We start from the raw sequence: 17,220 nt of genomic DNA on the forward strand, positions 1-17,220 counted from the left end.
GGTCATCCAGACCCTCCCCCCAAAAACCCCAAATCAATAAGGAAACATTGGACTTAAATACCAAGTTAGACCAGATGGACTTAACAAATATTTACAGACATTCCATTCAACAGTAGCAGAATACACATTCTTAAATGCACATGGAACATTCTTCAGGATAAATCACAGCAGGCCACAAAACAAGTCTTAATTAACTGAAAAAACTTGAAATCATATCATTTCTTTCCTAACCTCAAAGGTATAAGACTAGAAATCAACTACAAGAAAGAAACTGTAAAATTCATAAATATCTGGAGATTAACAACATAGTCTGGATAGCCAGTTGAGAAAAAAAATCAAGAGAATAAAATGTATATAGAGAAAATATTTATACAATTATTCTATAAACAAGGGAAACAAGAAGCAGTGGGATGTGTGAAGCAGTGGGATATGTAAAGGGACTTGAAGGCAGGTAAGGTAATTTTACATTTCATTCAAGTTGATAAAATGTCAATACCAGTAGACAGTGGTAAGTTGTGAATACATAATGTACTACCCAGAGAAAATGCTAAAAAAGGTGTTCAAAGTGATACTCTCAAAAACATTATAATCATATTGGAACTCTAAAATATTCAAGTAAACCACAGGAAATCATGAAAAATTAAAAACAAAAAAACACCGAGAACATTCTTTTTGATGGCTGAGTAATATTCCATTTTATATATATACCACATCTTCCTTATCCATTCATCTGTTGATGGACATCTGGGCTCTTTCCATATTTTTCAATGGCATGGATGGAACCAGAGGATAATATACTAAGTGAAACAAGTCAGTCAGAGAAAGACAAATACCATATTATTTCACTCATATGTGGAATTTAAGAAACAAAACAGATGAACATGGGGGAAAGGAAGGAAAAATAAAATAAGATGAAAATTGAGAGAGAAGAAAACGATAAGAGATGCTTAATTCCAGGAAACAAACTGAAGGTTTGCTAGAGGAGAGGTTGGCAGGGGGAAGGGATAATTGGGTGATGGGCATTAAAGAGGGCACTTGAAGTAATGAGCATTGACTATTATATGCAACTGATTAATCAATAAATTTTATATGCAACTGATTAATCAATACATTCTGTCTCTGAAACTAACAAAAAATACAGAGAACAGAAAACAAAATATAAAATAGCAGATATAAGCCTGAACTATCAATAATTATATATATAAATATATAAGTAAATCCATGTGTAAATTACATAAGGGTAAATGGTCTTAATATACCAATTGAAGAACTGAGATTAATAGATTAAAAAACATAACCCTACTATATACAGTCAGTGAAACATCAACCTCAAACAGGCAGCCTCAAGCAGAAGAATGAAAACCAATATACCATTCAAATACTGAATTCTTTCCCCTTAAGATCAGGAACAAATTCTAGAAGCTCCATTCTATTTCAACATTATATTTGAAATTCTAGCCAGTCCAACAAGAAAATAAGGGAAATAAGAGGCAAACAAACTGGGAAAAAATAACACTGTCCCTATTTACAGATGATAAGATTGTCTACACAGAAAATCCTAAGGAACCTACCAAAAGATGGTCAGAATATGACAGTTAGCAAGGCCACAGGATACTAGATAAACACACACACACAAAAACCAATTGTATTTCTATACTAACAATGAACATGAGCACATAGATACCAAAATCAAAAGCAAATTATCATTTACAATTGCCAAAAAAGTGTCTAATCCTAACAAAATATGTGTAGGACTTTTATACAGAAACAAAACACTGATGAAAGAAATCAAAGGAGATCTAAATAAATTGAGAATCATACCATGTCCATGGATTACAAAATTCAACATAATAAATATGTCAACCCCCCTCCCCCGCAACTGATACACAGGTTTAACACAATTTCTATCATAATTCCAGTTAGATTTTATTTGTAAGTGTAGACAAAATTATTTTAAAATTTATATAGAAAGGCAAAGTAACTAGAATAGTTAAGCAATATGGAAAAAAAAAAAAGACTACAATGAGAGGACCAATTTCAAGATCTCTTACATAGCTACGATAATCAAGATTGTATGTTATTAGCAAAGGGACAGACGCATGGATCAATGGAACAGAACATGAACCCAGAATTGGACCCACACAAATATGCTCAGATTGACTTCTGACAAATGTGAAAATTGCAAAACCAATTCAGCGGAGGAGAGCCTTTTCAACAAATAGTGCTAGAGCAATCGCAAATCCACAGGCAAAACAAAACAAAAAGTAGGAAAAAACACCCGAATCTCAAAACTTATACAAAAATGAACTCCAAATGGATCATAGACTTAAATGTAAAATGTAAAACTATTAAACTTTAAAGAAAAATATAGGGCAGCCCCGGTGGCTCAGCGGTTTGGCACCACCTTCCGCCCAAGGTGTGGTCCTGGAGACCTGGAATCGAGTCCCGCCTTGGGACTTCGCCCTCTGCCTGCGTCTGCTTCTCCCTCTGCCTGTGTTTCTGCCTCTCTCTCTCTCTCTGTGTGTGTCTCTCATGAATAAATAAATAAAATCTTTTAAAAAAAAAAGAAAGAAAAATATAGTAGAAAATCACTGGGGACTAGGGCTAGGTAGAATTCTTAAACTCAACACTAAAAACAAGATTGACAGAAGGAAAAAAATGATAAATTGGGTTTAACAAAATTAAAAACTTGCACTATGCAAAAGGTCCCTATTAAGGACATGAAAAGACAAGCTATAGACTAGGAGAAAATACTTGAAAACCACATAAACAACTAAGGACTTGTATCTAGAATATAAAAAGAAATTCAGAACTTAACAGTAAAATAGCAAACAATCTTATTTGAACATGAGCAAAAGACATGAAGAAACATTTCATTAAACACATGTAGGTGGCAAACAAAAAAAACAATGTGCTTGTTAAATAAAAGTACCCCATGCCTGAGTTTTTAAAAGTCAACTTTAGTTGATGAGAGACCTAAAGGTGAAAGTCAAAATTATAAGATATTAGAGCATAAAGAAAAATAACCTGATGGTTGGATAGATAGGAATTTCTTAATCCTTAAAAATCTCTGACTGCATTCACAAAATGGAATTCCTGGGCCCCAAACCCTAAGGATGTTCCACTAAGGTATCACCACTCTCAAAGACCCAGCTGATCCGATTTCAATACTTCATCTCTGTTTCTATTTCAAAGATATCCTGAAACTCATGTTAAGATGAAAGCGTATGGGTGAAAAAAAAAGAAAAAAGGAAAGAAAGAAGGAAAAAAGAAAGAAAACAAAAATACACACACTTACAGTTCTTCCCATTCTTTTTTTCGCTGCTGAATCTTAAGCTGGGCCCTTTCAGCTTTTAATATAAGTTTCCTTGTTTTCTCAATTTGATTTTCCACCATAATTTCACTTAGGGTTTTAGGCCGAAATTTCTTCCCTTCCTCTATAATTGATTCTTCTGGCACACTAATGCTCCCACCTGTACAGAGAGTCAATGTTTGTTTGTTTGTTTGTTTGTTTGTTTGTTTTCCATCTTCTTGAAACATCAAAACGAAATTCTCAAACTTTTTTAAACCTGCCCCATTTTAAAAAACAGGATATAATGAATCTGTAATTCATTTTGTTAAACAATGACCATCAATTCAACCCCAAAATAAGTCTTTTAGCATACCAAAATAAAGAGACCTAAGTCACAGCATTTGCTCCAAAGGACTTTATTGAAAAGTTGGCAAGATAAGACAAAAACAAGATAAATCACGAGAGGCCACTGACAGATAAGATACACTGGGAAATGGTTGGAATATTTGTGATATAGTGGGGGAAGGGGAAACCAAGCAAGTCCTATCTGACATGTATAATTTGAGGTGACATTCACCAACTGCAGTGGTCTGGGGCCAATTAAAAAACTGGTCAGAAACATGCAATCAAACCTATGATTTAAGAGTTATGTATCTACTGAGGCAATTTCTTACTTTATGTTCAAGCTATGGAGAGATATACTTTGGAAAAAAGTTAAATAATAATATGAGATGGTCATATGGTTATAACTCACGATTTCACTTCTCATTTCAAATATATGGTAATATGGAAAAGCAGGAGTTTAGTGTGGCTTGAGTGATCATGGAAAGACTTTATAACAAAAGTGTAATTCAATCTGGGATCTCTAAGAATTGGTAGAATTCAGAGAAGAGAGGAAGGAATTGGTCCCTCCAGTGGGAGCCTGCGTATAAAACTATCAGGCATAATTAGAGAGCAGTGAGCAAGACAATAGGCTAAAAATACTAGCAGAACAGTATGAAAATGCACTATTAATAGGAAACAGAATAAGGATATGCTGTGGAAGGATTAAATACCAGGAAAATGATTTCAGAATTTATCCCAGAGGCAGAAAGGAGCCATTAAGTTTTTCTCAATCAAGAGGATAAAGCGGCATTAATGTCAGTACTGTATCATGGGCACTAGCTGCAGTGCCCCCCTTGATTTATTTTTGATTGGGCTCTCCAAGTCATTCCCAGAATTCTTGTCTTCCTCCTATTCATCTGCAGTCACCCCGTGGGTAGTTACAAGAGGCAGGTCACAGAGATTAAGAGGTACTTTTCACACCTGAATTCTAAGCTCATCGCTCTGTTTAAAGCACTTGCTCTTGGACAATATTTTGAAATGTCACATTCTATCCCCATACTCTGGGTTAGGGTCCAAGAATCTGCAAGGAAACACTGCCTAGAAACTAGCAACTGGGGAAATCCTAGACTTAAGAATAGATGTTGGAAGAAATCAGCAGCATCAAGTACTCTAACCCACTCAGTCACATAACCAGGGTGGGTTTTCCTTAGCAGCACGCATTGAAGAGCTGATGCGGAGCATTTGCTGGAGGAACATGGCTTCCCATTCTCAGCCATGCCACACCGCCCTATTTCTCTTGATTATTATTCCGAAGGAATAAGGAAAGGGAGGCAAGAGATTGAGCTCAAGCCATCAAAAAAGGATCTGAAGGTTCTACCTATTTGAAACCTATATGAAACTTATTAAAGTAAGGGATCCCTGGGTGGCGCAGCGGTTTGGCGCCTGCCTTTGGCCCAGGGCATGATCCTGGAGACCCGGGATCAAATCCCATGTTGGGCTCCCGGTACATGGAGCCTGCTTCTCCCTCTGCCTATGTCTCTGCCTCTCTCTCTCTCTCTGTGTGTGACTATCATAAATAAATAAAAAATAAAAAAAAAGAAACTTATTAAAGTAAGAATTTAGAAGGCCTTCTTGTTATTTAGGCTACCTGTATCTTTCTGGCTATCCTTTCTTCCAGCTCCCTCTTTTTCAGATCTCTCCAATTTGCTTGTTCTTCTCTCTGTTAGACTTATTCTTTTGAACTTGGAGTACTTAGAGGGCTTCACAAGTCTATAGGAAGATATCTTGTGATCACTTTGTATGGCACGAACCACAATAATATCATTTTCCAATGACTCACGAAATCTGAAAAAAAAAATAGAACAAGTATTTACACTAGTCACCATTTTAACCATTTATACTATTTTAATAATTCTGCAAGATTAAGTAACAAAATAAGACCACTTATACACTATGCTTATAAATGATATTGCTAGATCCAAAAATTTGACAATGCGTTAACCAACAAGGATGTGATAGAAGTCGCATAGGACTTGGTTAAAGAACAAGTAGAATTTTCTTTCTAATGAAAACATTACACAACCCATTATTAATCATATAATGCCACTCTTTTGCTAATATGTAGAAAAATGAAAATTTTTCAGGCAGACTATAATTTAATGGTGAGTGGATCACATCAAACTCTGACAAAATGTAATCCACCTAATATCTCATATAGCTCTTTTATATATATAATCTGATATATATACATATCATATAGCTCATATACATGACCGTATTTGTCTCTATAAAAAATATTCAATTCAGGAATTCATATTACTATCTAGTTCATTTTCTTTTACAGCCCACAGAGATTTAATCATTATCAATTAATGGCTAATTGTTGCTATTTTTTTGGCACTAGTTCATAATTACTCTCCAATCTTTTAATTTTAGAATTGAATTTGTGTATATAGTAATTATTCCTAGTTCATCTTTCTATTTTTTAATCCAATCCTTTGAACACTTTCTTCTTTTAAAATGCCTTACTAATTCTAATTTTGCCTTTTCTCGCAGAGCATAGTATCTTTCTCTTCACTCTAAAACTTAACTCCCTTTATCTTCCTGCCTGCTGGAATATTACTCTTTAAATTTTAATCTTTCAATGAAACAAAAAAACATGAAGGAAAACATGGATGGTTTTGGTTCCATCAAAATTTAAAATTTCTAGGATGCCTCAGTGGTTGAGCATGTCTGCCTTTGGCTCAGGGCGTGATCTCAGGGTCCTGGGATAAAGTCTCACATTGGGCTCTTTATGCGGAGCCTGCTTCTCCCTCTGCCTATGTCTCTGTCTTCTCATCATGTCTCTCATGAATAAATAAATAAAATCTTTAACAAAAATTTAAACTTCTGCATAGTTAGAAAAATGTAAACAAAGTTTAAGATAAACAGCAAAGTGTGAGAAAGTATTTGCAATACATATAATAAAAGAAAAACACAGAAACAGTGAATAAAACTAGGGAAAAATAGAATTCAAAGGAAATTGAACATGGACTCTTTCTCCGGAAGATTAAATATAAGTGAACTATAAATGTATGAAAATAAATGCTTAACTTCATCAATAATCAGAAAAATGCAAATTATTCAAGCAAGAGTTATCACATTTGGTCTATTTAAATTAGTGGAGATGAAAACACTGGTAGTACCCAGTGGTACAACTTTATTCTCTCCCCCATTCTGATCAGATAGCAAGGTAACTTATTTCCTTCCGTATGTTTAGTGAAGACATAAAGCCGAGGGAGGGAAAGCAGGGAATTAACAAGCAATTGAAGGCAAGAAGATTGAGGAAGAAGAGGTTCCACCTGACAAGGGGGATGATGGACAAATTGGGTCCTAGAGCTGTAGGCACATATTCCCTGATTCTGACAGCTTCTGGGGAGTGTCCCAAAGACAACGGCTGCAAGTATGTTCGATCCTGGGAACAGGGATTCCTGGCCTCACCAAAAACTACCTGCTCCAGCAGAGCACAGGAACGCAAACAAATGAAAGAAGCAGACAGGCTGGGGCAATGAGCCTCACTGGTTTAAGATTCATAATATATTCATATGTATGAATTCATACTATATATATATAAACAAATATAATATGAATAGTCATTAAAGCCAAACATAGGATATATTATATTGAAGGTTCTTCCTGAGAAGAACTTCTTAGCTACTTCCATCTCTTGGTAGGTAGTAATCTAGATATAATTCCACAATTCAAATATTCAGGTATTTAATATCAGTGCCATGAGTCACAGAGCAGAGTACCAGAGAGGAAACTGCTGCCTAGGGAGAGAGCTCTGAAGGTCTGCAGATGTCTCTCTTCCAGGCTTCAGGTGATTACTGATCACCTGTATGCATGTGATATGTCTACCTGAGGTTGGGGAAAGAATCACCAGAAGACAACAGATAGAATAATCCCTGGGCCTCACACAAGTTAAAATAGCTTGTGTTTCCACAAACCCCATAATACATAGGATAGAGTTCTCAGAAGGATTTTTGTCCTAGTAATGATGAAAAATTAACTCTAGACTAAATCTGCCTAACACAGATTGAAAGCAAGCCTCAAAAACTCAGACTATTTCCAAGTAACTTAATCCCAAAACAAGGCTCAAGAGTATTTAAAAGTGTCAAAAAAAAAAAATACCCAGTACCTACAATGTGAAATTCATAACGTCTGGCATCCAAAGTTTTTCAGCAAAGCAAAAAGCATAACCAAAATAAAGAAAAAATTTTCAACTAATAGAAATAGACCCAGAAAACACACATGATGTAACTAGCAGACAAGCACATTAAAGCAGTTATTATATTTTATAAGTTCAGGAAGTAGAGGAAAGCATGAGCACATTAGAGTGAACAAAATCCTTACCTATGATACTAGGAAACCATAAATAATGATTAATAAATTCATATAAATACATTATTTACATGTATGGTTATAACCACTAGAAGAGATATGAAAAGTGGATTCTCTTTGAGATCTATCATATTTATGGGTTGAAATACTCAATACTTATTTTAAAAATCTATTATGTCAAAGTTGATCTATAGATTCAGTGTAATTCCAGTCAAAATCTTAGCAGGGTTTTTGGTGAAAATTGACAAATTGCAAAGGACCTATGCAATACTGAAGATGAAAAACAAAGCCAGAGGATTTATAATATCAGGTGTCAAGAATAATTAAAATAGCATTATACTAGCACAAAGGCAGGCCAATGGAATAGAATGAATAGTTCTTCAGAAATGAATATATATGAATATATAAACACACATATACATATATATTATATACATATAAATACTTGATTTATGACAAACCTATCACTACAATCTGAGGAGGAAAGCATGGTCTTTTCAACAATGATACTAAGTCTATTTCATATCCATATAGAAACAAATGACACATGATCTCCCTCTTATATCCACCCCCAAAAATCAATATAGATAATGGTAAAACAATAGAGCTTCTAGAATAAAACACAGGAGAATTATTTCATGAATTGGGAATAGGCACAGATTCCTTACCTATAGCATACACGAACCATAAAAGAAAAATATTGATAAATTGAACTTTATTAAAGTTAGAAACTTCTGCTTAAAAAAGACCTCATTAAAAGAATGAAAAGGCAAGCCACAGATTAAAGATATTTTACATGCATGCACACACACACATCACACATCATATATATACGTGTATCACAAATACATGTCATACATCTACAAAAGATTCCTACCTAGAAGATATGAATACTCTTACAACCCAATTTTAAAAATGAACAAAGAACTTGAACACCTAAGAGAATACACAAATAACCAATAAATATAAGAAAAGGGGCTAAAATCATCACTCATCAGGTAAATGCCAATTTAAATCACATGGAGCTACTACTACAGAATAGCTAAAATTTAAAGAAGTGACAATACTAAGTGATGACAAGCATGAGTGTTATGGGTTGAATTGTATCTGCCAGAAAGACACTTAGAAATCTCCCAGTATCTTGGAGTATAATCTCTTCTGGAAATAGGGTCTTGACAGAGGTAATCAGGTTAAAGTGAGATTAGAGTGGTCCTAACCCAACATTACCTATATACTTATAAGAAGTGGAAACTTGGACATGCATTGAGAGAAGACTATGTGAAAAAACACAGAGACAACACCACTTGAAGGCAGAAGGTTTGGGATAATGCATCTAACAGGAAGGAGCTCCAAAGACTGCTGGCAAACCAGCAGAAGCTGAGAGAGGCATGGAACAGATTCTCCCTCCCAGGTCTCAGAAGAAACTAACAAATTGCATTTTTCATAGAACTAGAACTAGTAACCTTAAAATTTATATGGAACCACAAAGAACTTTGTTGAGAAAAAACAACAAAGCTGGAGGTAGGACAATCCCAGATTTTGTGATATGCCACAAAGCTGTAGTAATTAAAATATGGTACTGGCACAAAAATAGACACATAGGTCAATAGAACAGAATGGGAAGCCCAGAAAGAAACCCATGTTTATATGTTCTATTAATCTACAACAAAGGAGACAAGAATACACAATGGGGAAAAGACCCTCTGTTCAACAAATGGTATTGGAAAAACTGGACAGCTTCATGTAAAAGAATGAAACAACCACTTTTTACCACCATATACAAAAATTAGCTCAAAATGGATTACAGACCTAAATGTGAAACCTAAAACCATAAAACTCCTAAAAGAAAATATAGGCAGTAATCTCTTGGATATCACCCTTAGCAACATATTTATGGATATGTTTCTTCAGGCAAGGGAAACAAAAGTAAAAATAAACTGTTGGGACTACACAAAAATAATTTGAAAAGATATATTCTCCACTATGCTTTTTGCAATATTATTTATAATAGTTAAGCTATGGTAGCAACCCAAGTGTCCACTGATAGATGAATGGGTAGAGTGGTTTGTATACATGTATGTGTGTGGGGTGTGTGTGTGTGTGTGTGTGTGTGTGTGTGTGTACACACAGGCACATACATACAATGGACTATTAGCCATAAAAAAACAATGAGATTTTGCCATTTCCAACAACATGGATGGACCTAGAGGATATTATGCAAAGTGAAGTCAGAGAATGACAAATACCATAGATTTCACTTATGTGTGGAATTTAAGAAACAGAACAAGTGAACAAACAAAAACAGACTCTTAAATACAGAGAACATACTGAAGGGATGGTGGGTGGGTGGGTAAAATAGACAAATGGGATTAAGAAGAGATTAATGGGGGCACCTGGCTGGCTCAATTGGTAGAGTATGTGACTCTTGATCTCGGGGTTGTGAGTTTAAGCCCCACATTGGGTGTAGAGATTACTTAAAAAAGAGGATATTAACAAACTTCCATTTATAAAATAAGTCATGAGATGAAAAATACAGCATAGGGGATAGGGAATATAGTCAGTAATATCGTGATAATGTATGGTGACTACACTTATTGTGGTGAGTACAAAGTAATGTATAGAATTGTTGAATCAATATGTTGTATACGTGAAACTCATATGTCAATTATACTTCAATATACATAAATAAAAATACATATCTCTCCTCAAAAAAAAAATCCACTCCAACTCAACCAACATTTTGATTTTGGACTTCCAGCCTCTTTGTCTGTTATTTTAAGCCAACCAGTCTGTTGTACTTTGTTATGGAAGCCCTAGGAAGCTGATACAATGGGGATCAGTTGGAATTCTCATACACTAATGGCCATGGTATAAATTGGTTGAATCATTTTTGGTTCTAGTATATAGTATCTAGTACCTAGTACGTAGTATCTAGTAAAGCCAAACATGCATATAATCTATGACCCGGCAATTCTTCTCCTGGTTATATTGCAAACAAATAAGTTCTTATGTCCACCAAAAATCATGCACAAGAATGGTCATAGCAGCATTATTCATCATTTCAAAAAAATAGAAACAATTCAAATATCCATCAACAGTAGCATGAATAAATAAATCATGGTATGAGCATTGAAGACTATTACAAAACAATGAAAAAGTATAAACTACTGCTACCTGCAACAACATAGATAACCTAAAGCATGATGCTAAGTAAAAGAAGCCAAATACAAAAGAGTTCATGTTGCAGAATTCAATTGTATGAAATTCTCAGACAAAACTCATGATAAACATTCATCTCTGGCGAGTTAATATTTACCGGGAAGGGGGCCACAAGGGAACTTTTCAGAGTACCATGAATATTCTTAATCTGGGCAGTGGATGTATGTGATATATAACTGTAAAATTTATCAAGCTATTCAGTTAAAATTTATGCATTTTACTGAATGTAAATTACATCTCAAAAAGGCACAATTTCTTCTGGGGAGTCCTATTGGTACATGAGAGAGACTGGACAGGAAGTTGTCTTCCATTATACATCTCTTAATTCTATCTCATTTTTTATTTTTAAAATATGTGCATGCTCATGTGTTAACTAGATATAATTTGTCAAAAACAGAATAAATATTACATAATTTAGTTTGTAAAAAATCTAATTTTTAATTAAAAACAATTTTATTGTATTATTTTTATTTAAATGCCAGTATATGTAATACAGTGTTCTAGTAATTTCAAGTGTACAATATAGTGATTCAGCATTCTCATACATCACCAGTACTTATCATGACAAGTGCACTCCTCAATCCCCATCACCCTTTTCTTCTGTCACCCAATCACCTCCCCTCTGGTAATCATCAGTTTGTTCTCTATAGTTAAGAGTCTGTTACCTGGTTTGTCTCTGTTTTTTTCTCTTGCTCATTTTTTTTGTTTCTTAAATTCAAACAAATCACAGTATTTGTCTTCCTCTGAGTTATTTTGCTTAACATTATTCTGTCTCCATCTACGTCATTTCATTTTTTAAAAACAGATTTTATTTATTTATTCATGAGAGACACAGAGAGGCAGAGACACAGGCAGAGAGAAGCAGAGGCATAGGCAGAGGGAGAAGTAGGCTCCCTCTGGGGGGCCTGATGCAGGACTCAATCCCAGGACCCCAGGATCATGCCCTGAGCCAAAGGCAGACATTCAACCACTGAGCCACACAGGTGTCCATGTCATTTCAAATGGCAAGATTTTATTATCTTTTATGGCTAAATAATATTCCATTGTATAGATACTGCACCTTCTTTACTCATTCATCTATCCATGGATACTAGGGCTGCTTCCATAATTCGGCTATTATAACTAATTCTGCAATAAACATATGGGTGCTTGTATGCCTCTGAATTAGTTTTTTTTTTTTTTTGTATTTTTTGGGTAAATATCCAAATAGTAGGATTACTGGATCATGAGGTAGTTCTGTTTTTAAATTTTGAGGAACATCCATACTGTCTTCCACAGTGGCTGGTTTGCATTTCCAACAGTGCATGAAGTTTCCTTTTTCTCTGCCTCCTCACCAACACTTGCTGTTTCTTGTGTTTTTGATTTTAGCCATTCTGACAGGTGTGAGGTGATATCCTATTGTGTTTTTTATTTGAATTTCCCTGATGATGAGATATCTTTTTTTTAATAAGTTTTTACTTTTAATTCCAGTGTAGTTAGCATACAGTGTTATATTAGTTTTAGGTGTATAATATAGTGATTCAACACTTCCACATATTACTCAGGGCTCATCACAAGTGCACTTTTTTTATAATAAATTTATTTTTTTATTGGTGTTCAATTTACCAACATACAGAATAACACCCAGTGCTCATCCCGTCAAGTGCCCCCCTGATCTTGAACATCTTTTCATGTGTTTGTTGGCCAGCTGGACGTCTTCTTTGGAGAAATGTCTACTCATGTCTTCTGCCCATTTTAAAATTGTTTTCTGTGTGTTGAGTTGAAAATGTATTTATTTATACATACCTACATACACACACACACACACACAGAAAGGAGAAGAGGGAAAGAGAGAGTCTCAAGCAGGCTCCACACCCAGCATGGTGCTGATATGGGGCTTGATCTCATGACCCTGAGATCATGACCTGAGCCAAAATCAAGAGTCAGATGCTTAACCAATTGAGCCACGGTAGTGCTTTGAAAAATCTAATTGTTAAACTTCCCAGATTTAAATTTCCCAGAAAGCTCAAGAAGATATCAGTAGCAGTGACAAGAGGATTCCTTGAGATTTCAAATGTTAGTAGGTACTCCAGGACACCTCTTACCTGACCATTTTGATTAAGCCATTGTGAACAACTTCATTCAAATATATGTTCTCAAACATCCTAACTTGTAGGAAATACAAATCCTACCTATTCTGTAGCTTCATGAGGCCAAGTTCATGTTTCTCTTTTTCCCAAGCTAATTCCTTTTCCACTTGATGAATTTTAAAAGCTGTTTTTCTGGCAATCTCAGCACGAATTTTGGAATCCACATCAAAATCCTGCAAATAAGTGGATTTGTTCATCAAAATGGGTACATTTATCACTGTACATTATCAATCCTATTTCATACCCGGATACAGATTAAGTTTTGTACCTAATTTCACTTTGCATCATAATTCTCTTCCAAATATCACAAACTGTTCTAGAAAAAAATAACAATTTTATTTCCACAAAATATGGAGAAAAGTTCTCAGAAATAATTAACAATACTGCAAATAAAATTCTATATTAAAGGATTTTCCCACATAAAAACAATGAACGATAACAGAATATTTGGAGAGTGTGCAGAGGTTAAAAAAAATACTTCTACCACTCTAAAGCAACCAGTGGCACATAACCAGCGAGGCACAGGGTAGGGGTTCATGGCACCCCTTCCCACGTGGCCCCACCCAGGAAAGACAGCTAAGTCTTTGGTGTCTTTTTTAAGGTCACCAAGTTCTAGCTGGATGTCCTTTGGCAAGGGGGCTATTTCTCCCATAAGGGTAATTAGGGGAGCAATGTTTTTTTTTTTTTCCCCCTTTTCTCTTGGAAAAATATCAGTGCCTGCTTTCAGACTAAATTATAAGTAGTAATTATCTTTCCAGGGGTGTTTCAGGGGCAGGGAAAGTACAACACAATCTTGGAATATCTTAGTATTTTTTTAAAGATTTTATTTATTCATGAGAGACACACACACACACAGAGGGGCAGAGACACAGGTAGAGGGAGAAGCAGGCTCCATGCAGGGAACCTGACATGGGACTCGATCCTGAGTCTCCAGGATCAGGCCTTGTGCTGACGGCGGCGCTAAACCGCTGAGCCACCTGGGCTGCCCTCCATGGGTGTTTCAGTTTTAAGTAGTGATGTATATAAAATGCTTAGCTATAGAACCCACCTCAGGCGTTCTTTATTTTGAATTATGTTACTTATATTCTGTAAATGTCAACCTTTTTTCTTAGTAAAATAGCAATATCTTTTAACCATTATGGGTTGGTCTTTTAAACAATATAAGGTAGCCATTATGATTTCACTAGAGCATTTTTCATATGGAATTGACTAGATGCCTCTAAAATTATAGGTATAGTCAGGATGATAAATTCTGGCTTTTTATTTGATTAGATTCTTGACAGCAATTCCACTTTGGAAGAAGTATATAATGAAAAGAAAATCACTAGCAGGTAGATGGAGCTTTGTAATAAGTCAGAAAAGAGAAAAAATAATACAAAATTAGCTTAAACAATTTGTTGATTGTCCCCATAGCTACAATTACACTAAGTCATCTTTTAAAAATTTGTGGATCTATCGCGTACTATCTTTTGGATGAATTCAGTGAATTATCGAAATAGAATCACAGAGAATCAGAATATATGTGTATCTTGATTAGGTACAAGTAAGTGTTGATAACCAGATTCAAACCTGTATTTATATTTTACTTGTTACTCGCCCCCATCAAAAAAAAAAAAAAAAAGTGAGGTAGCTAAATCTGGAAGTAAACCTTATGTAAGGAAGCTCTTCTGTATCCAAACCAAGCTATGTGTCAAGTTCTACAGTAGTTTAGCTGCTACCAATACACTAGCCAGATAAAAGGGGACCTTAAGGATGATTTTAAGTTTCCTACTTTATCAGCAAAATAGTAGTCTTGATCGAAAAAAATAGTGTATATTTTAAAAAATTAAAGTCAAATTTCTTTGAGGCTTACTGTTCGCTTAAACTGCATATGCTTTGGTAATTCTTGATTCATTTCTAGAAGTTTCCAAAATTCATTTCTCAAAGCTTTGAGCTTTTCTCTCTTCCCAGCCTTTATTTCTTCCACTTCTTTCATTAACTTGTCGTGTTCTCTTTTTCTTCTAGCATTCTCAATACTGAAAACAGATATTGAAAAGGATAATGAGATAGAGAAACAGCGTAAGAAGAAACAAGGACTCAATAACTTGGAAATTCTTTTGGCTTGGTCAGCTTCTAAAAAGTGCCATTTTGCAACAGTTTAGGGCTAGTGAGTATTTATCAAAAATTCCCATACCTATAGGATTTGGGATCTTCAATATCTTCTGGAATTGGCTCTGCTTCAATTCCAAACTGTAGAAAGGGGAGAAATGGTTAAATTGCATATTTCTCTTAAAATATCTAATATTTTCTCTTAAAATATTTTCTCTTAAAATATTTTCTCTTAAAATATCTAATATCTAATATAAATTTCTAATAATTATAGGCTTGCCAAGTATTTTCACAAGAAATAAACTAGAGAAAACTAAGGGAAAATATTGCAATTGATTAAACTTATTTCTGTTTTAAACAGGTAGGTAGAAAAAGTCTTGAAACTTAATGCGTCTGCAAAATGTTGAGATCACCATAATTCCTCTCCAAAATGTGAATTGCTAATATCATGCATTGCCAACAAAGAATAAACACAAAAATTTTCTAGGTCATTTGTTTTAAAATGCTGTTTTTTAGCTTATGCCCTTTCATATATGCATAATTCTCCCCAAGTACTCTATGTATACAGGAAGAGTTTAAAATGTATTTTTTAAATTAAAAGTTTATTTTAGTATAGTTGACATACAATATTTTTTTAAACTTTAAGCATTTCACTTGACCTTATTTAAAAAAGACATACAGTGAGAAATGCACAGAATAGTATAGTTCCCCTCCTTGAGAAAGAAAGATGAAGTCAGAAATATGAATCTCCTTTTAGAAAATAAATTAGTTTAAGGGAACTATGAAGTAAATCATTTAAAAGTACTTTGCTTATTCAGGTGCAATGCTATAAAATTTAAGGAAGAAGAATTATAATCCAGTGAACCAAATAAAGTCTGAGGTTGCTAGCTAATCAGTTCTTAAGTAAAAGTGAACTTGTTCATTCTCTATTCTTTTTCATCACAGATCTATTTTGTTGTCATTCATTGTAAAGAAATAAGGAGTCTCTTTTCACCAAGTTGTATTATTACAGTACTAGTCTTTACACATATGAAATATATCTACATATGTTTCTGTAAGACAAGGTTTAGAACTTTTTTGTTAAGATTTTTTTTTTTTTAAAGTAATCTCTACACCCAACGTAGGGCACAAACTCACAATCCCAGGATCAAGAGTTACATGCTCTACTGACTGAGCAAGCCAGGTGCCCCAAAGTTTAGAACTTCAGTAAAAGTGAAGTTTCTACAGAGAGTTTCTACAGAGAGAGTTTCTTTTTTTTTTTAATTGTAATTTTTTTATTGGAAAACAAATATACAACTTGGAATGGATTTGAGGCAAATTGTGCCATAAGCAGAATTTTCTTTAAGTGGCTAAAACAAAGTTTAAAAAGCAAGTAACAATAAAAGAAAATGTTTCTGGTACAGGACCAGCAGTACAAAAAAATAGTGTACGAGTACCTGGATAATACACCCGTTTTGCAATAGTGCAACTTTTAAGTACATATTGTTGACTGTCCATAGTCCACGCAGAGTTACAACTCCACACTTCAACAACAACATGCTGACAGTTCCTAAAGAAAACTACTTAAAAAAAAAGGCATAACCCAGATGTTCCCTCATTTGACCAACTCCATCTAAGTTTAGATGTGCAGAAGGGTTTAGATATATCCAGAGTAAGCTACATGCAACATGTTACTTGATCAATTTTCTAAGACACAAGACATGACCAGCGTAAAAAACAGTGATGGCTAATACATTGTAATTACTGTTAATCTCTTAGGACATAACTTGATTGAATTTTATGTTTTTT

At 34.5% G+C, this 17,220-nt stretch overlaps 1 protein-coding gene across 1 annotated transcript in view; it reads right to left on the bottom strand.

The window, feature by feature from the left end:
- Positions 1 to 17,220, bottom strand: part of CFAP44 (cilia and flagella associated protein 44) — a 126,378-nt gene that overhangs the window by 45,349 nt on the left and 63,809 nt on the right. The window contains 5 exon segments of the mRNA XM_038582825.1: positions 3,299 to 3,473; positions 5,265 to 5,461; positions 13,387 to 13,517; positions 15,197 to 15,359; positions 15,518 to 15,573. Coding sequence (XP_038438753.1) covers positions 3,299 to 3,473; positions 5,265 to 5,461; positions 13,387 to 13,517; positions 15,197 to 15,359; positions 15,518 to 15,573 — 722 coding nt within the window.

Source organism: Canis lupus, chromosome 33 (assembly GCF_011100685.1).
Source record: "Canis lupus familiaris isolate Mischka breed German Shepherd chromosome 33, alternate assembly UU_Cfam_GSD_1.0, whole genome shotgun sequence".
NCBI lineage: Eukaryota > Metazoa > Chordata > Mammalia > Carnivora > Canidae > Canis > Canis lupus.